We start from the raw sequence: 19,955 nt of genomic DNA on the forward strand, positions 1-19,955 counted from the left end.
GTTTTTTTTTTTCTTTTCAGCGATCAGTGCACTGACACGGCGTGAAAGCAGAGATGATAAGCCTCAAGAGTGGTATGGTACCATACAAGTTTAACCGGCCACACCTCTAGCCAATAAAGTTTACCTGTTAGAAATATTGCATACATAAGTGATATCAATGAACAATTCAAAGTAAACATTGATGCTACTGAACAAGTAAGAGGCTGTCCTACACACTGGGTACAGTCATTGCTTCATAAACTCCCAACACTCATTTTTCTCTTTACAGTATGCATAAAACAACTTTTATGCAATGAAATACACGTCATGAGTACTTAAGTTACACGTTGTCTCACGTAAACAATGACTACTTCATGTAGCAGGAACCAAACAAGAACCAACCATGAACAATGCTGATTGTCTTCTTGTAATACAATATATGAGTTCTACATCCTTTCCTTAGTAATCCGACGAGCCTGTAGTCAAATAGATTCCTACCTTGATTCCCAGAGGCTCTGTTAAGCGTAGTCAGACAAGAAGCACGAAGTGTATTTGAAGTAGATGACGACGTTTCACACCTGCTCCATAAGTAAATAACAATTGTATAATGTATCTTATGTAAAGATTTGACACACACACACACACACACACACACACACACACACACATTGGTTTCACAGATCTTTATATATCGGGTGGTCCATTGATCGTGACCGGGCCAAATATCTCACGAAATAACTACAAAGAACTACAAAGAACGAAACTTGTCTAGCTTGAAGGGGGAAACCAGATGGCGCAATGGTTGGCCCGCGATATCAACTGCTTTATTTTTTAATAGGAACCCCCATTTTTTATTACACATTCGTGTAGTACGTAAAGAAATATGAATGTTGTAGTTGGACCACTTTATTCGCTTTGTGATAGATGGCGCTTTAATAGCCACAAAAATATTGCACACAATTTTTGACGAACGGTTGGTAACAGGTAGGTATTTTAAATTAAAATACAAAACGTAGGTACGTTTCAACATTTCACTTCGGTTTTTCCAATGAGATACATGTACCTTTGTGAACTTATCACTTCTGAGAATGCATGCTGTTACAGCGTGAGTACCTGAAAATATCACATTAATGCAATAAATGCTCAAAATGATGTTCGTCAACCTCAATGCATTTGGCAATACGTGTAACGACATTCCTAACAGCGAGTAGTTCACCTTCCGTAACGTTCGCACGTGCATTGACAGTGCGCCGACGCACGTTGTCAGGCGTTGTCGATGGATCACGATGGCAAATATCCTTCAACTTTTCCCACAGAAAGAAATTCGGGGACGTCAGATAAGGTGAACGTGCGGGCCATGGTATGGTGCTTCGACGACCAATCCACCTGTCATGCAATATGCAGTTCAATACCGTTTCAACCGTACGCGAACTATGTGCCGGACATCCATCATGTTGGAAGTAGATCGCCAATCTGTATGCTGTGAAACATCTTGTAGTAATATCGGTAGAACATTACGTAAAAAATCAGCATACATTGCACCATTTAGATTGCCACCGATAAAATAGGGGCCAATTATCCATCCTCCCATAATGCCGCACGATACATTAACCCGACAAGGTCGCTGATGTTCCAGTTGTCGCAGCCATCGTGGATTTTCCGTTGCCTAATAGTGCATATTATGCCGGTTTACGTTACCGCGGTTGGCGAATGATGCTTCGTCGCTAAATAGAACGCGTGCAAAAAATCTGTCATCGTCCCGTAATTTCACTTGTGCCCAGTGCCACAACTGTACACGACGTTCAAAGTCGTCGCCATGCAATTCCTGGTGCATGGAAATATGGTACTGGTGCAATCGATGTTGATGTAGCATTCTCAACACCGACGTTTTTGAGATTCCAGATTCTCGCGCAATTTGTCTGCTACTGATGTGCGGATTAGCCTCGACAGCAGCTAAAACACCTACTTGGGCATCATCATTCGTTGCAGGTCGTGGCTGACGTTTTTCACAAGTGGCTGAACACTTCCAATTTCCTTAAATAACGTAACTATCCGGCGAACGGTCCGCACACTTGAATGATGTCGCCCAGGATGCCGAGCAGCATACATAGCTCACGCCCGTTGGGCATTTTGATTACAATAGCCGTCATTAACACGATATCGATCTTTTCCGAAATTGGTAAACAGCTCATTTTAACACGGGTAATGTATCACGAAGGAAATACCGTCCGCGCTGGCGGAATGTTACGTGATACCACGTACTTATACACTTGTGTCTATTACAGCGCCATCTATCACAAAGCGAGAAGCGTGGTCCAACTCACACATTCATATTTATTTACGTACTACACGAATATGCAATTAAAAAAGGGGGGGTGCCTACTTAAGAAACACAGTTGAAATCCGTTTGACCTATGGCAGCGCCATCTAGAGACCCAACCATAGCGCCACCTGATTTCCCCCTACAAGGTAGACGAGTTCCTTTCTTTGCAGTTTTTTCGTTTGTCGCTTATTTGGTGAGATATTTGAACCTGTCTCTCGATGTAACTGAGGTTCGCATGTTTTTCCTACAATATGGACGTAAACTCATCTATTATGTACAAACTAAACTTATATGACTGCTTAAGAAAATAGTAAAAGGTAACGTAGCGTTTTAGGCTACATATTTCTGTAATTAAACTCAATATGAAATGTGTGTCAGTGAAATGTAAGCAATAGTATGTAATATATGAATGCATTAAAATTTTAACTATGTAAATAACGATTTGTTTAAAGAATAACAGCATACGAAAGCTGACACTTCGTGCAAAATATGTGGTTAATGAAGTTGGGCGGCAGCTGGGTAAAGAACCTATGTAAACGCAATTCTTTTTTAAAAAGTGAAGTGTGTCGATGCTTAGGACTTTTTTGCAAACCTACAAAAATTTTTACTAAACTACTCTCAACTCTGAATAAACGGAGAAGTGTTTGATAAGAAACTTAAATTCTCAGCGTGTGCTGATCGACGGATTTCCTCTCTGCTGAATAAGCGCGTTCCGATGGATAAACAGTGGCCGTAAAATGAGTGGTCTTATGTACGGCATTGAAATTATCACAAGCACACACACCGTTTCCAAGAGATGAACAAAAATTGGGGAGTAATCCACAATGCAACACACGACTTCGGTGTTTCACTCCGCAGTCGTCGTGTGTTTCACGAGGACACAACCGTTAGAATCCCAGTGCCAGGCCGCCAACTATTTGCCACGAGTGTGGGCGCGATAATGAAAGAGTCTTGGCTAAACCAAGCGTTGTTGAATAGGCACTGTATCTGATATTTGTACCCGTTTTTTATAACTTGTTTTCCTTTTAATTTTTTGTATTAGTATATGAACATATAAAATGGTAAAGCTGATATCTCCACTCAAAGTCACATAAGTATTCATAAAATACCGAGAAACGAAGGGCTTTGACCTCCCCACCTCTGTAATAGATAGCAACCCAATAATAATATGATATGGGCTAACACTGTACATCTCCATACAATGCCAGTGTACAGTGGGGGACAACTGTGTAATACCTAAACAAGTAGCTCCCAATATCATAACTTATAATTTTTTTTTTATTTTTCTTCGTTGTTAATTGATATGAATGTTTTCTTTTCCTCATAAGTAATAACAAATTTGTACATTTTACATCAACGTGATTACTCTGCTATTCACAATAAAGTTCCTGCAGAGGGTTCAATGAACCACACTCAAGCTGTTCTCTACTGTTCCACTCCCGAACGGCGCGCGAGAAAAACGATCACCTGAATTTTTCTGTGTGAGCCCTGATTTATCTTATTTTATCATGATGATCATTTCTCCCTATGTAGGTGGGTGCCAACAGAATGTTTACGCAATCGGAAGAGAAAACTGGTGATTGAAATTTCATGAGAAGATCCCGTCGCAATGTTTTCTGCCAATGAATCGCAGTGTTTGGTTTTCTCTATCCACAACATTTTCCTTGTGATTGCTCCAATTTAGGTTATTTGTAATTGTAATCCTTAAGTATTTAGTTTAATTTACAGCCTTCAGATTTGTGTGACTTATCGGGTAATCGAAATTTAGCGGATTTCTTTTAGTACTCACGTGAATAACTTCACAGTTTTCTTTATTCAGATTCAGTTGCCAAATTTCGCACCATACAGATATCTTATCTAAATCATCCCGCAATTCGTTTTGGTCATCTGATGACTTAACAAGACGGTAAATGACAGCATCATTTGCAATCAATCTAGGATTGTCTTCAATGTGTTAATATAGACCAGGAGCAATAGAGGGCCTATAACACTTCTTTGGGGAACGCAGGATATTACTTCTGTTTTATTCGATAACTTTCCGCGTATTACTATAAACTGTGAACTTTATGACAGGAAATCACGAATGCAGTCTCACAACTGAGGCGATATTCCATAGGCACGCAGTTTGGTTAGAAGACGCTAGTGAGGAACCGTGTCGAAAGCCTTCTGGAAATCTAAAATCGTGGAATCAATTTGATATCCCCTGTCAATAGCACTCGTCACTTCATGAGTATTAAGAGCTAGTTGTGTTTCGCAAAAACGATATTTTCTGATTCGGTGCTGACTATGTGTCAATAAATCGTTTTCTTCGAGGTGCTTCACAATGTTCGAATACAGTACATGTTCCAAATCCCTACTGGAAATCGACAATAGTGGTGTGGGCCTGTAATTCAGCGGATTACTTCTGCTTTCCTAGCTGGGTATTGGTGTGACTTGAGCAATTTTCTAGTCTTTAGGTACGGATCTTTCTGTGAGCGAACGGTTGTATGTAATTGCTAAATATGGAGCTATTGTTTCAGCATTCTCTGAGAGGAACCTGACTGGTAAACAATCTGGACCGGAAGCCCTGTCTTTATTAAGTTATTTAAGATGCTTTGCCACACCGACTATATCTACGTCTACGTTTCACATCTTGGCAGTTGTTTTTTATTGTAATTTAGTAATATTTACTTCATCTTCTTTGGTGGTGGAGTTTCGGAAAACCGTGTTTAATAACTCTGCTTCAGTGGCACTGTTATCAGTGACTTCACCGTTGTTATCGAGCTGTGAAGGTATTGATAAAGTCTCGTCACTGGTGTACTTTATGTACGACCGGAATATCTTTGGGTTTTCTGCCAGATTTCGAGACAGAATTTCGTTATGGACATTATTAAAAGCATCTCGCACTGAAGTGCGCGCTATATTTCGAACTTCTGCAAAAGTTTACCAAATTTGGAGACTCTGCTTTCTATTAAATTTGGCATGATTTTTTGGCTTCTTCTGGAACAGTCATCTGTCCCGTGTGCCGCAGGAGACTAGTACTATCACTTATTCATTTATGTGGTATATGGGCCTATCTCTCAATTGTTGCGGATACTATATCTTTGAAAGTACCCCACAACTTTACTACGCTTACATGATCAGATCGGAAGGAGTGAAGACTGTCTCTTACGAAGACATGAGGAGCATTTTTATCAGCTTTTTTAAATAGATATATTTTGCGTTTCTTTTTCACGGTTTTAGGTGTTACGGTATTTTGCCTAGCAGCAACTGACTTGTGGTCGCTAATCCCTGTATTCGTCACGATACTCACTACTTGTCCAGGATTATTTATTGCTAAGAGGTCAAGTATGCTTTCCCAACGATTTATGCTTCAAGTGGGCTCGTGAACTAATTGTTCAAAATAATTTTCTGAGAAAGCTTTCAGTACAATTTTGGATGCGTTTTATGCCTGCCGCCGGCTTTGTCGTATAATTTTTCCAACATATCGAGGGTAGATTGAAGTCACTACCGACCATAATTGTATGAGTGAGGTACGTGTTTGAAATGAGGCAAGTTTTCTTTGAACTGTTCAACAACTATATCTTCTGAGTAGGGGTCGGTAAAATGATCCAATTAATAGTTTAGTCCGATCGTAAGGCATAACCTCTAACCATGCTATTTCGTAGAAACTATCTACTTCAATTTCACTTCAAGGAGAACTACTTCTGACAGCAATTAATACTCCACTACCAACTGTGTTTAGTATATCATTTCTGAACACTGTTACACCGTTTGAAAACATTTTGGCTGAAGTTTTTTGCGGCTTTAGGTACCTGTTATCAGCGTATTTATCAAAAGTAATTTTCTTATTTGGATCTCTCGTTTTCAATTGCTAGCTACGATTTGGACGTGCGAAGCCTGAAAGTTACCAACGTTGTTCAAGAATGATGAAGTATAGACGCAAGCGTAAAAAAATATAACATTTGCCTCATACTGTTCACTTTGGGATTAGTAGACGTGTGAAGGTCGTAGAGGCTAATAAGGAACCCAGAGGTTGTTTTTTTGTCACCGATGTTAAAATTCATGGGAATTTTGTGAAGCGGCTACGGTGTTGTTTTTAACAACCGAATGTGTAACCTCACCTGTATGATGGACTTTCCTGTACCATTTTTGTCGTGGTTGCTCGAAGAGACTGGAGGTATGAAGGTCTTACGTATTACTCTTCAGTGGCAACAGTTAATCTTTTTATTGTACATAACTGTGTGCAGTTACTGCAAAGGTCAATTTCCTTTCTCATTTCCATTCCCAGGAATATAACATTCATTCTATTTGTGAGTTAACAATCAAGAATAAAAAAAAAAAAAAAAATTGATTGTGCTTTTGAAACGTACATAGGATCTTATGGATGTACTGTGAATGATCTATGGAGATATGTGTTTCACTTGGCAGAGTCCAACAAATTATCACAGCGTCTTAACAAACAGCCAGAGATGGCAAGCAACGACAGTACCTTTATATCCGCCTTAGGAACACTATTTCTACTGCTAGAGGACAAACTTTCACTTAGTTACACATAAAACAGTGAAAGAAATACGGTTTAGTCCTTCACATCACATTTGTATTGTGGATGATGCCAATGGTGGATTGAATCTCACAGACGTGTACAATAAAGCACAAGCATTGTACGTCTGTAAAACATATAAACTGTGGAAGCGGTCAGTCGACAGTGTCACCGCATTCTTGTTAAATGAAATAGCGCCGGTCAGCCAGGACGCCCCAATAGACGTTCACCACATCCCAAATGAACTTTACCACCTAAAATATTTCTTCGTAGAGTATAGCTACATTGGACTGGGAACACCCGAGAAAGATGTCATCAAAGTCAAGAAAATATACCAAAACTTAATGAACTTTCAGACCAAGAGCATCATAGAACAAAAATACGTCGGTCACTCTTGGCATGATATCTGGAGGAACATACATCACCCATATTTACCAACAAAAGTGCGGTCATTGTGGTACTACTTTGTGAATAGGAAATTTCCAACGAACTCCAGACTACATTCCATTCACCTGGCTGATTCCCCTTTGTGTACCATTTGCAACCTGATTGATACAGATGAACATCAATTTGTCTGTGGAAATGCGAATAATATATGGTGGTCAATCAGAAAAAAATTAGCAACTATGCAGAGAAAACCGCCGTATTTGATAACGCCAGCGTGCCTTTTATACCCGGAAGAGGACTTATACCCCACCTGGAAGAAAAATGCCGTCAACTGGTTGAAGGGACACGCAGTATTTTACCTGCTGTCCAGTAAAGAAAGGAGCGAAGAAGATTTTTGGACGTACATTTCCGACCAGCATCACAAGCTACTACGCATGAATAATTATTATGATACATACGCCAACTTCCTCAGAAGAACAGTCATGTGAACTTCATTTTCGATGATGCGATTCAGAACATGAAGAAACGAGAGACAATTTGATCTTTGAAAAACAAATAAGATCAAGTGACGAACATCACTATCTGGTTTAGACTTGGATTTTTTTTTCTAAAATGCCAAGGAACCTTTGTTTTATTACTTTTAAATGTCAGTTGAAAAATATGTACTACTGTAGAATGTTATGACTAAAAAAAAGAAAAAAAAACAGCAAAATGTTTCTGTATAATATAAGACGCCAATCCGATGGTGTCACTGCTGCCGAAAGAGAATCGCTGTCCACTTTACCCCTTCAGGTTGGGAAAAGTGACCACTACGTCATGCTTCAAAAAATACCTGTAGATCCTTGTCATGGTACATATTTTATCTGCAAATATTCAGTGTCATATCATGTAATAAGTAGATTCACATTTTGTAAGCGGTAAGCATCTATCGGTACACATGGTATTGTGAAAATTCGACTTCCGTAGAGTAACCACTCTACGCCACTTTACGCTACGTGATAACGCATTCTGCCGACTTCACTAACAAAACTATCCAGGAGATTGAAAATTCTACCATCACTCACTTATTTTTCTGACCTTATGCTCTCAGATTTTGACCTTTCAAGCTCCTTGTCGAAAAACGGCCAGAAAAATTCCCCTCTGTACTTAAGAGCACTTCAAACCTGTTATGACGACGTCTTTAAACAAGACCCAGTAGATTTCTACAGACGGAAAATAGGTAAATTACTTGAGCATTGTCAGATTGTTTTGGGTAATGAGACAGAATATACCGTTGATCATTAATTTCTCTTTGATTTTTATTGTTGTGTCCAATAAAATATAGGACAACGCTATGAAAATATGCCCATTACTTATCCACACAAAATTCAGATCGCAGATTAATAAAACATAAAGTATCTGTAACAGCAGCGTGCCTGCTTCAGCACAAATTAGTAAGATATTATTCATTCTGGAGTTCGAATAGGTCTGTGTTTACTTGCTGTCCTGTTTCAAAATGAAGTAGTATGGGAATACGGCATCGCATAAATGAAATAAATAAATTTTCTTGATTGATCATCGATCTGACTGCATGTAGCTCGTCCGCGAAACGGTTAAAGACGTATCTTTCAGTGAACTGACACCTGGTAAGAAAGCAGTCCCCGCATTACAGTTGAAAAACTTACCTTTTGTTACTTTATTTTTATTTATATATTTTGTTCTTCAACTTCTAAAATGTGAGATACAGTTGTAATAGATATAGTTTCTATTACAATAAGACACTGTAAACAAATTAAAAAAACATTAATCACCTTATTATGAAATAAATATTTAAAAAAATCATACTCACTTCGTACGTCCATTTTCCAAATGATGGGTGAACTTAAAATACCTAGACAACAAATAACAGAATACGTACTGCTACAATTATACTGCTTAAACAGCCTCATGAAACTTATATCGGAATAATCGAATGAGAATTAGTATCGCTCCACGCCAAACGAGAACGGCTGAACCGTTCCTTATGATGATTTGCCTTCAGTAGCAGTTAACAGAATCTCGTTTCTGCCTTGATTACTTCCATGTAACAGTCGAATTGTCAGAAAACCGTTTTATTTACTTAATTCTTAATGTGATTACTTTTGTCTTCTGCGTAAAGTCACTGAAAACAGATAAACTTACTAATGGAGAAAATCTCTCAAAATATCGTTCTCAGACCCCTGATGAAAGGATAGTAAGCATATAAGTATTCGAAAGCAGCAGTAGGAAAGTAAATGGTAGTAAGATACGTGAAAGCATGCAGTGAAATCGGAATTTACCGCACACAAGGGCTTAACGCTGTGAAGTGATGTGAATTGCTGCTAATACTTCATCGCTAGTTATAGGAAAAGCGAACGAATATTCGTCGTGTTGGAATGCGTCTGGGGTAGTGCAGTGCACTGAAATTGATCATTCTCTTAGCTATGTATGGCCCACAACATCTTTGTGCACAAGATTAAAGGTATTTAAAAGCATTATTTTACTTTCTTGTTCTAAGCAATGTGACATAATTTATTTCCCAGGAAAGGATGTACTACATATGTAACTAATATGCCATTTACACTACACCAAATGTGTACCTCAACCGAGCTGTAAGTGCGATGTGAAGCATCGACACTTGCTCTGTACGCCGTTCCTTGTGTGACTTCCGTCGTATGTAAAGGGTGGGGGACTGGGTTGTAATTCTAAACAATTTACACACTTTCGCTTCTAGCCAGCTGGGTATTTGATGTTTAAAATATTTCCTTATTTCTTATCCGCTTTTATGTGCTGCAGTTTTTTCTCAATTACAAAATTTACTGCGACAAATTAAAAGTATTCCCATCTTCTAAGTCACAACATGGTCTTCTGATAAATTATTACTTATTATGGCGCACGATCGACACAGTATTCCTTAACCGTCCGTACCTTATACAGGATGTCTCTCGTGAGAGTCGTTAGGTTCTCTTACTCTAGAGTTTCAGCAGATACTTCCAACTTCCATTTTGAATTGTGCATCTGGACTCAATCCTAACAAATGTTGCTCGTCTGGTCTTTCATATGACGGCTAGTGTCTATAGAAGGCATCGGTTCGTTACCCATTACAAGCAAAATGATTTTCTAAGTAAGAAATTTTACGTGTCCGTATGAAAAGAATTAACCATCTATTTCAAACAGCTTTAATATATTACACACGACTTAAACGTGTAGATCACGAAATAATTACAAATGCTGCATAAACACAACTTACGTCGAAGAACAAGAAACAATTCAGCATATGGTGCGAACTATTAAGGTAGTCACTAGAGCACACTCTCTTGTGTGATTCTAAGATCGGTAACTATACTGTAGTATCTAGGTACTGAAGTTCCTAAGTATACAATCCACTCGGCACAAGACTTTCCTCTTCCAAATGGAAAGCTTTTTAGACTGTGCGGTGAATGGTATAAACGGTCAGTGGCTTCTGTTCACCTCCTTTTATCAGGATTTGGTTCTTACTGCATTAAAAGATAGCCTTTGTTAACGAAAAAGGAATCGTCCTTTCGAGCCCGTGCCTAAATTGAGTCGTACTAATGTTAAAAGTATTATTAGCAAATTCTCGAAACTCATTTTACAACAAATTTCCCTTCTCATTGCGAATTTGGCAAGTACTGCCTCAAAGACGTGTATGAAATGTCAACTCATTTGTGTTGCTCAGCCGTGGCAGTTAATTTCCGTGGATACCTGTCTTCTCGTTTCCTTGCCTCTACTACAACGACATACAAAGCAAAAATAGAATAAACAAATTAAACGACGTCAATGGTGACCAGTTTTATTGACTGCTGTAATTATAATGTTGATAACAAGTATGACGCAGCGAACGATAACAGATCCTTTCAAGTACAAGGAAAGTCAATTTGCTGCTAGTTTCCGCACAGTTCGCGGAACGGAAAATCAGAAGGGAACTTACGATAACATTCGATGATGCCATCGGGTGTTCAAACATATATAAATGAAAATATGGCGCAGAGAGCAGTTATAGTTCTTCTCGAGTACAATGAAGGCTGCTCTGTTTTTTGTTGCTGGTAAGTATTGGCAGAATTTATAAACTTTCATTTACCATAAACATCTTTTCTCTTAACCCAATTGTACATAGTTTCTCATGTATTAATACGCTTGTAAAGCTATTTCTACAGTCGATGAACAATAGTTTATTTCCGCAATTGGCGTCGTAAATTTCGGAATGGAAAACAGCTTAGAGGGTCGACATTGTTCTAGTAAGATTTTTTTCATTTCCTCTGCTCGCGAACAATGATAGTTCATAGATACTTGAAGGAAGGTGTTAGTGTTGCCTATAAGAAACGCTTTAATGGTTTCAGAGTAAGACTCAAGCAGTTAGAGGTTTTAAGTTTCAGTGAGTAGTTCTTATATATCCACGAGAAGCAAACTAGGAAATCTAGCGAGCAATCGAGGATAAGATTTGTAGTGTCACTTGCAGATGAAAATAATGCGAAACAGACGACAGAGGATGGTGGATTTTACAAGTTGGCCAAACGAAGAGGGTAACACTAGGTAGGGTGGGATGCTGCATACTAAACCAGTGGAATGACTGAGCCGTGGATATGGAAATTAATGACGACAATCAGACATTGTGGGTAGTAACGTCTTATTGTATTAGTTGCTTGTACCAATGAATATCTGTAGATAAAGTTCTAAAGGCATAGAAAAATTCTCTTTGTAGAAGAGATAGCACCTTGCCAAAAAAATGGGTAAACGGAAAGCGGTCAGTTAAATAACTCACATGGTGACCCTTAAACATAAAACCAAGTTACAAAAATTATCAAATGTAGTAACGTTTGCGTGATTCTGTAATTTACTGGTAGTAATTTCCCATTTATTTTTAAACGGTGATTGTCAGTGACAAACATATTCCGCTGTCATCGATTAAACAGAAAATATTCCCTGGTTCGTAAATTATTATGGTGCACTATAGAGTTCAACATATTCACGTAATAACGAGTACATGTGATAATTTAGTGTTAAATACTAATAATTACAAATTGGTTGTGAAACAGTACCAGTTCTATCGCCCTTTTCACCTCATTTATGTCGTCATCATCACGGTCCTGATCATTTTAGACCTCCTCAACCACCCGTCACCCAGAAGAAAGGGGTTGTTTCAGAGCCGAAATTCATTACCTCTAACGTGGACAACATATGCTTAATGACCTTCTCATCCTCCCCTTTGAGTAAACCGAGGGATCCAGGATTATTTGATTCTTATCGGATAATTTGCTATCCTATGATTAGATGCCACTTCCCTCCCCCTCTACGTTAAATAAAATTTGGGAACAGTTATCCTACTGGTTCCCTCAGATACATAACGACCAGTAAGGCCGACACTATGACACCACCTAACATTGTAGATCTAATAAGACGAACTCATTGACATCGCAAGCCCAGTAGAACGAACTGTCAATGTCAACAAGATTACAATAGGTCTAAGCATCGTAGGTGGTCAAATGAAGCTGCCTCTTGATTTCACAATCATATCTGGTGGCCAAGATGGCGAATGGTAAATTGATGGTGTCATATGTGTTGTCACAACAACCTCCCTCCACAGCCCGAAACAAATCCTGCACATATTGTATTCTTAGGTAATACAGTTGTGCGAGTGTGGGCTGATATACAAGACCACATATACACAATCACTGTGTAATTCAATTCATTTGCATAGCTGTTGCATTGCATGAAGGAAGTACAGCACATCAGTTTCATGCTTTTCATCACATTTGTCAGTTTTTGGATACGCTGACGTGAGTGATTGTGGCCAAATGCCTTTAAACGAACTTCGTCAAAGCCGAAACGCCTTCTGAACGTGGACAATCACTAAAGTTAAAACAATATTCCTTAAAAAAAAGTCATTTTCTTGCCTTAAGCAATGGTATTATCCCCAAAAGTGGCGAAAGTGTTTCTGGCTGCTTCCGCTGGTGTCACACCTTCACTGAACTCAAATAAAAGACCGTGTCGAAATGTTCCGTTTTGTCCACTTGGGACTCTATTTTCTAGCGTTCACAGCCCCACTCATTATCTCCATAGGACAATATGACACTATGTAAATTCAAATGGTGATAGTGAACTACAAATGAAAGTAACAATCCATCAGTAAATCATTAGCAACCGGAATAGCCAAATGCAGTACAAAAGGTCTAGGAACTTATACCTCAACCAAGTAAAATATAGAAGTTATAATTTCAGTACCTATGTCAAATAAAGGGGCTCACTTTTTCCTTTCCCCCCACATCATATACATTTTCAAATATCCAATTGCCCGATCCTTTACACAGAATTATATAAAATTTTAAATTTGAACACAAGAGCATATGATAAATGAAATTATTATATAAAATTTTAAATTTGTACACAAGGGCATGTGATAAATGAATAATAAATGGTTGATAATCATGCTAAAAATGAAGCGAAAACGCTACCGCGAGACCACGAGTGGCTGACGGAGATGAAGAAGGTAAATGATTTTCTTGTACGTACTTTCACTCATTTCCTGCTACTTGACAACAGTTCTCTGGGCAAAATAAGTCTAACCAAATCGGTGAATTGCTTTGTTATTCACTACTTCATTTTCTCTGCATCTTTAATATATTTCTAGCTAATTAGGAAATGTAATTTCCGTTCTATCTGTTGTATTTGCATCAAAGCATGCATGCTTTCATTTGCGGTACAGTATTTCTTCAGGTATTCTATATAAATGTCAAAAATATCCGCTATTCTCTTACTGTAACTTCACCGATTTTAGTGACATGTTTTTCTGGTACTTGATAGAGACTATCAGTCTCAGAGTCACACTACCAGACCACATCAGTATCATTACCATACAGTGGAGATATGTTAGCAAGTGGAGGATTTCGTGCTACGTGTCAGTAGAGTTGCACTATACCTCACTACTGTCACACTAGCAGCTGGTACATACATATCATATAGTAGTGTTGAAGTGTTAAATGATGGAGTAGCACTAACAGTCAGAAGACGAAATAGCTGTCTGCAATTATTTTCAACGATGTTTACAGCACTGGTAGCAGTGGCGAAGGTCCACGGGCAACCGGAAGAGTCGACCACCGTCACCATCTCGAATGGGAAACTAACCACCGCTAACATCCCGGCCGTGAGAACATTACTGACGAGGTCGTCGCCAACGGAAGATGACGATACCATTTGCGTCGAGGCAGACAACAAGTTCTACCTGTATGCTAATTCGTTGAAGCTGTATTCTTGCTACAACCAGCTACCGAAAGGTAAGCTACTTTAAGAAATGCTGTTTTCTGTTCAAAATTGACAAGATAAAATCAGATTGTTTAATATAACAATTCGCGAAGTTTCCACGAAGAATGTGAAAATATGAGTGAAATCAAATATTATTGGAAGAAAGGTACCCATACCTCACCATGCTCACTGCAAGGCTCTCCACTTTACGAAATTGCAACTCTTCAAAATTCACCACCAAAACTATTCAGAGTAATTTGGTTTGCATATTCAATCCACTTTTACGGTAATTTGCGTCCCCTTAAATGTGCTGAATTTTTATAATCATCTACAATCTTGATTCTTTGACGAGGATTATGTTGTGTAGTGCGAAATACAAGGTAAAAAATAAAGTTAGCAGTCGGCTGTAGTTTCAACATTTTACCAAGAGATAATTTAACAGGAGTCGGAAGTAGCCACGAGTACCGCGGTCCATAGCGTATGGTTAATTTTTCACATTAAATGAGTTGACAGCATTGTACTTTCACGTATACTAAGTGGAACACCATGAAGCGATAGGCAAGCCATACGTTTCTTTGTACCCTGTAGAAGGCGAACAATGGAATTAGTGACCATAAACAATACCCGTCATATGCTTAGAAACCTGTAAAAATGGGCGTACAAGTTTAGAAAAGTTTAAAATTTAGCGACCCGTCGACGTAGAGACGAAGAATTAGGTGAACTCAGCAATGCTATGCGAACGTATTGGACTTCACCTTGTCGGAAAGACCATCTTGGCATGATATTAATGCATGCACTCATTCAAACTCTAGTAACAAACATCTACAATCTACGATCAGACAAAAATTTATGCTACCTACAGACGATGATACGCTGTAATAGTAAGCAACAATAAGATTTGCCTAAACCATCCCAAATTTTAGGCGTTTATGAATAGCAAAATGCTTCACATTTTACTTAGGAGCCAGAGAAGGTTAAAAAAAGGGCCTATCAAAAGCACTTTACTTAGGCCAGACCAAAACATCGAGAAAGGAGAAGGGAGTACCGTAGTCGTAGTGCATATATTTGATAACCAGATACTGTCTTAAACTGCGCCAAAGTTTTATTTTTAATGCGATTCAAAGGTAACACCAGTTATTAAGTTCACTTTCGACAGTTTCACTGTTAAAGGGTCGTTAAACCTGTTTAGCCTAGGTGCTGTAATGATCGCTTCCGAAATCTCCTGAGTATTCAAATACGCTTGGAATAGAGGGGGTAGCACTACAGTGATTCAGATTCGTTCAGTTCAACACTGTATGGTGACACTTGAGTCTGTCTATCTCGGATGCTGGATTCGTATTGAATCCGTGTAAGAAGAAATTTGGTGCAGAGATATTACCGGGATTGTAAGTGAGTGGTCTTTACTTGTGTGTTATCGTAAATACAAACCTTGGAATGTGAACTGACAACTTAAATGTACTACCGAGGTCAAGGACAAATCACTTACATGAAACGGAAGAGAATCCTGTGTGTGGAAAAAGGAGTTATTCGTAAGCAAATAAATAAGCAAACCAATTATTTCACGCTCGGTAAACTTCGTTAGTGCGAATTGTTTGAAAAAACATAAATGCATAAAGAAAACAAACCAAAATGTAATATCGACCTGTATATGAATGTAACCCGAAACACACAAAAATTTCTGAGCTGACATATGGCCCTTATAAAACAAACTGACAGAATCTGCATTGTGCAAAGGTACCGAAACAATCACGTATGATGAATCGCACCTGAAAAATTAAGTACTGGCAGACAAAAAAAAAAAAAAAACTAGTTACAGTTGCTCCAGGGAAACTGGGTTCATAATTTTGATAAAAACGCCAGTGAAACACATGACTCAACCTTTAAGTTTCAGTTGGGAAGAAACTTACAAAATAATATATAGACTCTAACAGCAAAATTCATTTAATCTAATAAATTCCATGGTGCAGTAAATTAACTTAGAAGATTATCAACAGAAAAATTATCAAAACTCGACTGTGACGAAGGTGAAGTGGACCAATGATACAAGTCTACAAAAATTAAACAAAACTTTTTACCTCATCGAATAATACATAGTTCTTCATTTAAAAGATATTATTTATGTCCATATGGTACCCAACCGTTGTTCGGAGTCATCAATCCTCCTCGTAATAAATCTGAAACTCACTTAATTCCAAAAGGGCGTTCATGCATTACACTGTATTCTCACCGAACCCCGCCTGCTGTCCACCGCAGCTTTCCACTACTGCCTGTCAAAGGTTCTACAATCCCACAGTGCTGACAACTGTTCTTCCAGTATATCATTTTCCTTTACAAATACTAACACACCCAATAACATCAACCAAAAATATCCGTCTTAGAAGGTTCATGTGCTTCAGCCAAGAGTGAATTGGAAAGGATGGCACGCATTGCTACCAGAAGAGCTCTCAGGGTTTTTCTGATTATAGTGACAGCTAGCTCACATTTCTTAGCCACATACTTCGTCATCCCCTTCCAAGTTACCTGGAGGTCGATCATGAGTCGCATGCATTTGACTAACAGTTTCGAAAGGATATGATATGGGCCTAGTGATATTTCCACTGAAAGGTTTGCTCTGTTACTGGGATGCCATACAGTATTTTTTCTGTTTTCCGTCTTTCCCTTGGTTAATTTAAATTCGTGGAGGCATGCACCGTCTATGCATAGACAGCACATACTTCCTCGAATAATGTATTTGACTTTGCTGTCCGTTACTTGTTAATGTCTGCTGGAATGCCAATTTAATATAGTTCTTACACCTGCAGCTGTTCTTCAACAGAAATTGGTCGAAAGAAATACGTGTAATTCAGTTTCAGAGTAGGGCGTATTTCCTGAATAATAAGGTTTGACACTTCAGTTGTTTCGTGCAAAGACGAAGTTCACTAGAAATACCTTTTTCCAAATACATAATACTTGGTTAAAACTTTGTCGTCGACTATGTTTTCCCGGTAAGTGGTTACAGTTTAAAATCTCTTTCTCTCAGTTCACAGTGAATAAACTGTACTGGTTGAGCGAACGTGTGGACGGTGGAATACGGCGGCGGTGCTGCATACTTAGGACAGAGTAAGCGCAAGGCAACGCTTCACGTTGGATCGTTCCAGTGTAAGGGGGTCTCGTGCCGGGACACTTTCGCATCAGATCGCTCCCGTAGGACAAAGTTGTACGGTTACTGGGGACCGGCAACGCTCACGATTCCCCAAATCACAATTTCCCAGGTATTGCCAGATCTGTTCCCCTGCTAAGGAAACTCAAATCCCCAAGGTTGTCGCCATTTGGCATGTCACAGGATACAAGCGTTGCTTACTGAATGCTTCGCACGCCAGGAGCATTACCCTCCTAGAGGAGCCTTGTCCTAGTTACAACCTCAAACACTGCAAATGCGACGTGCGTCAGGTTTACTCGCATGGTCCATCTCCCAACTGTCTGCTATCGTACCAGTAAGGATATGAATCCGGTAACACAGCACGCTTCTCGGCAGTTACGATGGTTGCGCCATTACTGCGACACTCTTAACAACTTCACCACCTACTAGGCATGTCTTCGTAAAATGTAGCACAGAAATCCTACTGGCGGAACATCACATTCTCAATGATATACGACCATAACATAATCTTGTCACAGTACTGATATTGAAATTCACGCTCTGTAAAAAAGGCGAAGAACTACAGCAATTTTATCACCAGTAAAATTAAACTGTTGAGTTATTTTCATAATTCCTATCATTATTAAAATGTATTTCTTTTCGTTGCAGTTTACGTGGTGAAACCAAAGAGTCAGTGTAAACCATACCTGTCAGATTGTCCCAGGAACTAGGAGTATTGCCACTCTGTGGGCTCTCCTTGAAGGGACTGATTCGCCTGCGAGTGAGTGAAGATTAAATCTCTGGCCTGCTGATGAAGACATCACCTGTTTCCAGAGGAGCTAAGGAACTGCAGCAGCGTCAGGACGTACCTCTTTTACTCAGACATAACCGGCGGAATCAACTCATTCTCTTCTATAGCAGTTTCTGATTACTTCATGACGTGCAATAAATTTTATTACTGTAAAGATTAGTATTTGAAAACATTCCATTTGTCTTCTTTATATCTTTCTGTTGTTTCTGTAATAGTAGTATGCTGACGCAATAATAGTGTAGTTTCGTGACTCAGTTGTTATATTTAAATTGCAGAAGATATTTCTCTAACTTTAGCTTCACTTCAAACAATGACTCATTATTAACAATATCAAATGCATTTCATCCATTATTCACGCTGACCTCCTATAATCCCAATATTCAGTTCCAATCTTAGCGCACTGACTGCCACAAGGAGACCGCCGGACCCAGCAAAGACTACGCCTGACGCCACGGCTGGGCCTTACCTGGCCTGGGAAATACGTGAAACATCTGTAATCCAGAGAACGAGGTGTCATATCTCACTGTTCTATATGGTTTTATTGCAAGTTATTATGCAAAGTAAACTGAGAATATCACGCCAAGATGCGGGTTCACGTTATGGATGTTATAAAAACGATCGTAAGTGAAACTTCTAGAGTGAAACTGAAATACAAGGGCGTGCTATGACATAACGCCTCCCAACTTTGATATGCACCATATTTTAAGGCTTGTTAAATAAAATAAACTTTGTGAGCCTTCTACATGAACATCAGCAAAAGCAAAAAAAAGATAGTGGAATGTAGAAGAATTAAATCAGGTGATGCTTAGGGAATTAGACTAGGAAATGAGACACTTAAAGTAGTAAATGAATTCTGCTATTTGGGAAGCAAAATAACTGATGATTGTGAAGTAGGGAGGATATAAAATGTAGACTGGCCTTGGCAAGGAATGGGTTTCTGAAGTAGAGAAATTTGTCTACATCGAGTACACATTTAAGTGTCAGGAAGTCCTTTCTGAAAGTATTTGTATGGAGTGTAGCCATATATGGAAGTGAAACGTGGAAGCTAACGAGTTTAGACAAGATGACAATAGAAGCTTTCGAAATGTGGTGCTACAGAAGAATGCTGAACATCAGATTGGTAGATCATGTGACTAATGAGGAGGTACTGAACAGAAAAAGGGAGAACAGTAATTTGTGGCACAACTTGACTAGAAGAAGGAATCGGCTGGTAGGACACGTTGTGAGGCACCAAGGCGTCGCAAATTTAGGATTGAGAGGGGGGAACGGGGCGGGAGGGGGGGGAGTGAGGAGGGTAAAAAGTGTAGAGGAAGACCAAGAGATGAATACAGTAAGCAGATTCAGAAGGATGTAGGTTGTAATAGTTATTTGGAGAGGCTTGCACAGGATAGAGCAGTGTGGAGAGCTGCATAAAATCAGTCTGGACTGAAGACTACAACAGCTACAACTTTCTACAATCTTATTATTCAGGGCTCCGGGTTTACTTCTTATCATAGGCACCATGGCGACGAAGAAGTTTATCCCAACGAGAGAACAGTTTGCTGATACCGTTACCGTAGAA

The 19,955-nt window shown here is 39.0% G+C and overlaps 1 protein-coding gene across 1 annotated transcript; it reads left to right on the top strand.

The window, feature by feature from the left end:
* The first annotated feature begins 11,219 nt into the window (after positions 1–11,219).
* Positions 11,220–18,548, top strand: LOC124777361. The gene is made up of 3 exons (XM_047252738.1): positions 11,220–11,272; positions 14,273–14,497; positions 18,253–18,548. Exons 1-3 carry the CDS (start codon positions 11,245–11,247, stop codon positions 18,312–18,314), a joined length of 315 nt encoding a protein of 104 aa, XP_047108694.1. The 5' UTR covers positions 11,220–11,244; the 3' UTR covers positions 18,315–18,548.
* The last annotated feature ends 1,407 nt before the right edge of the window (positions 18,549–19,955 follow it).

The sequence above is a fragment of the Schistocerca piceifrons genome, chromosome 2 (assembly GCF_021461385.2).
Source record: "Schistocerca piceifrons isolate TAMUIC-IGC-003096 chromosome 2, iqSchPice1.1, whole genome shotgun sequence".
Taxonomy (NCBI): Eukaryota; Metazoa; Arthropoda; class Insecta; order Orthoptera; family Acrididae; genus Schistocerca; species Schistocerca piceifrons.

Bases quoted from the DNA above. Each gene is read 5' to 3' on its own strand.
- LOC124777361 (XM_047252738.1), top strand. From the start codon at position 11,245: ATGAAGGCTGCTCTGTTTTTTGTTGCTG. The intron at 11,273-14,272 runs GTAAGTATTGGC...CGATGTTTACAG, and splicing joins TGCTCTGTTTTTTGTTGCTG to CACTGGTAGCAGTGGCGAAG. The intron at 14,498-18,252 runs GTAAGCTACTTT...TTTTCGTTGCAG, and splicing joins CTACAACCAGCTACCGAAAG to TTTACGTGGTGAAACCAAAG.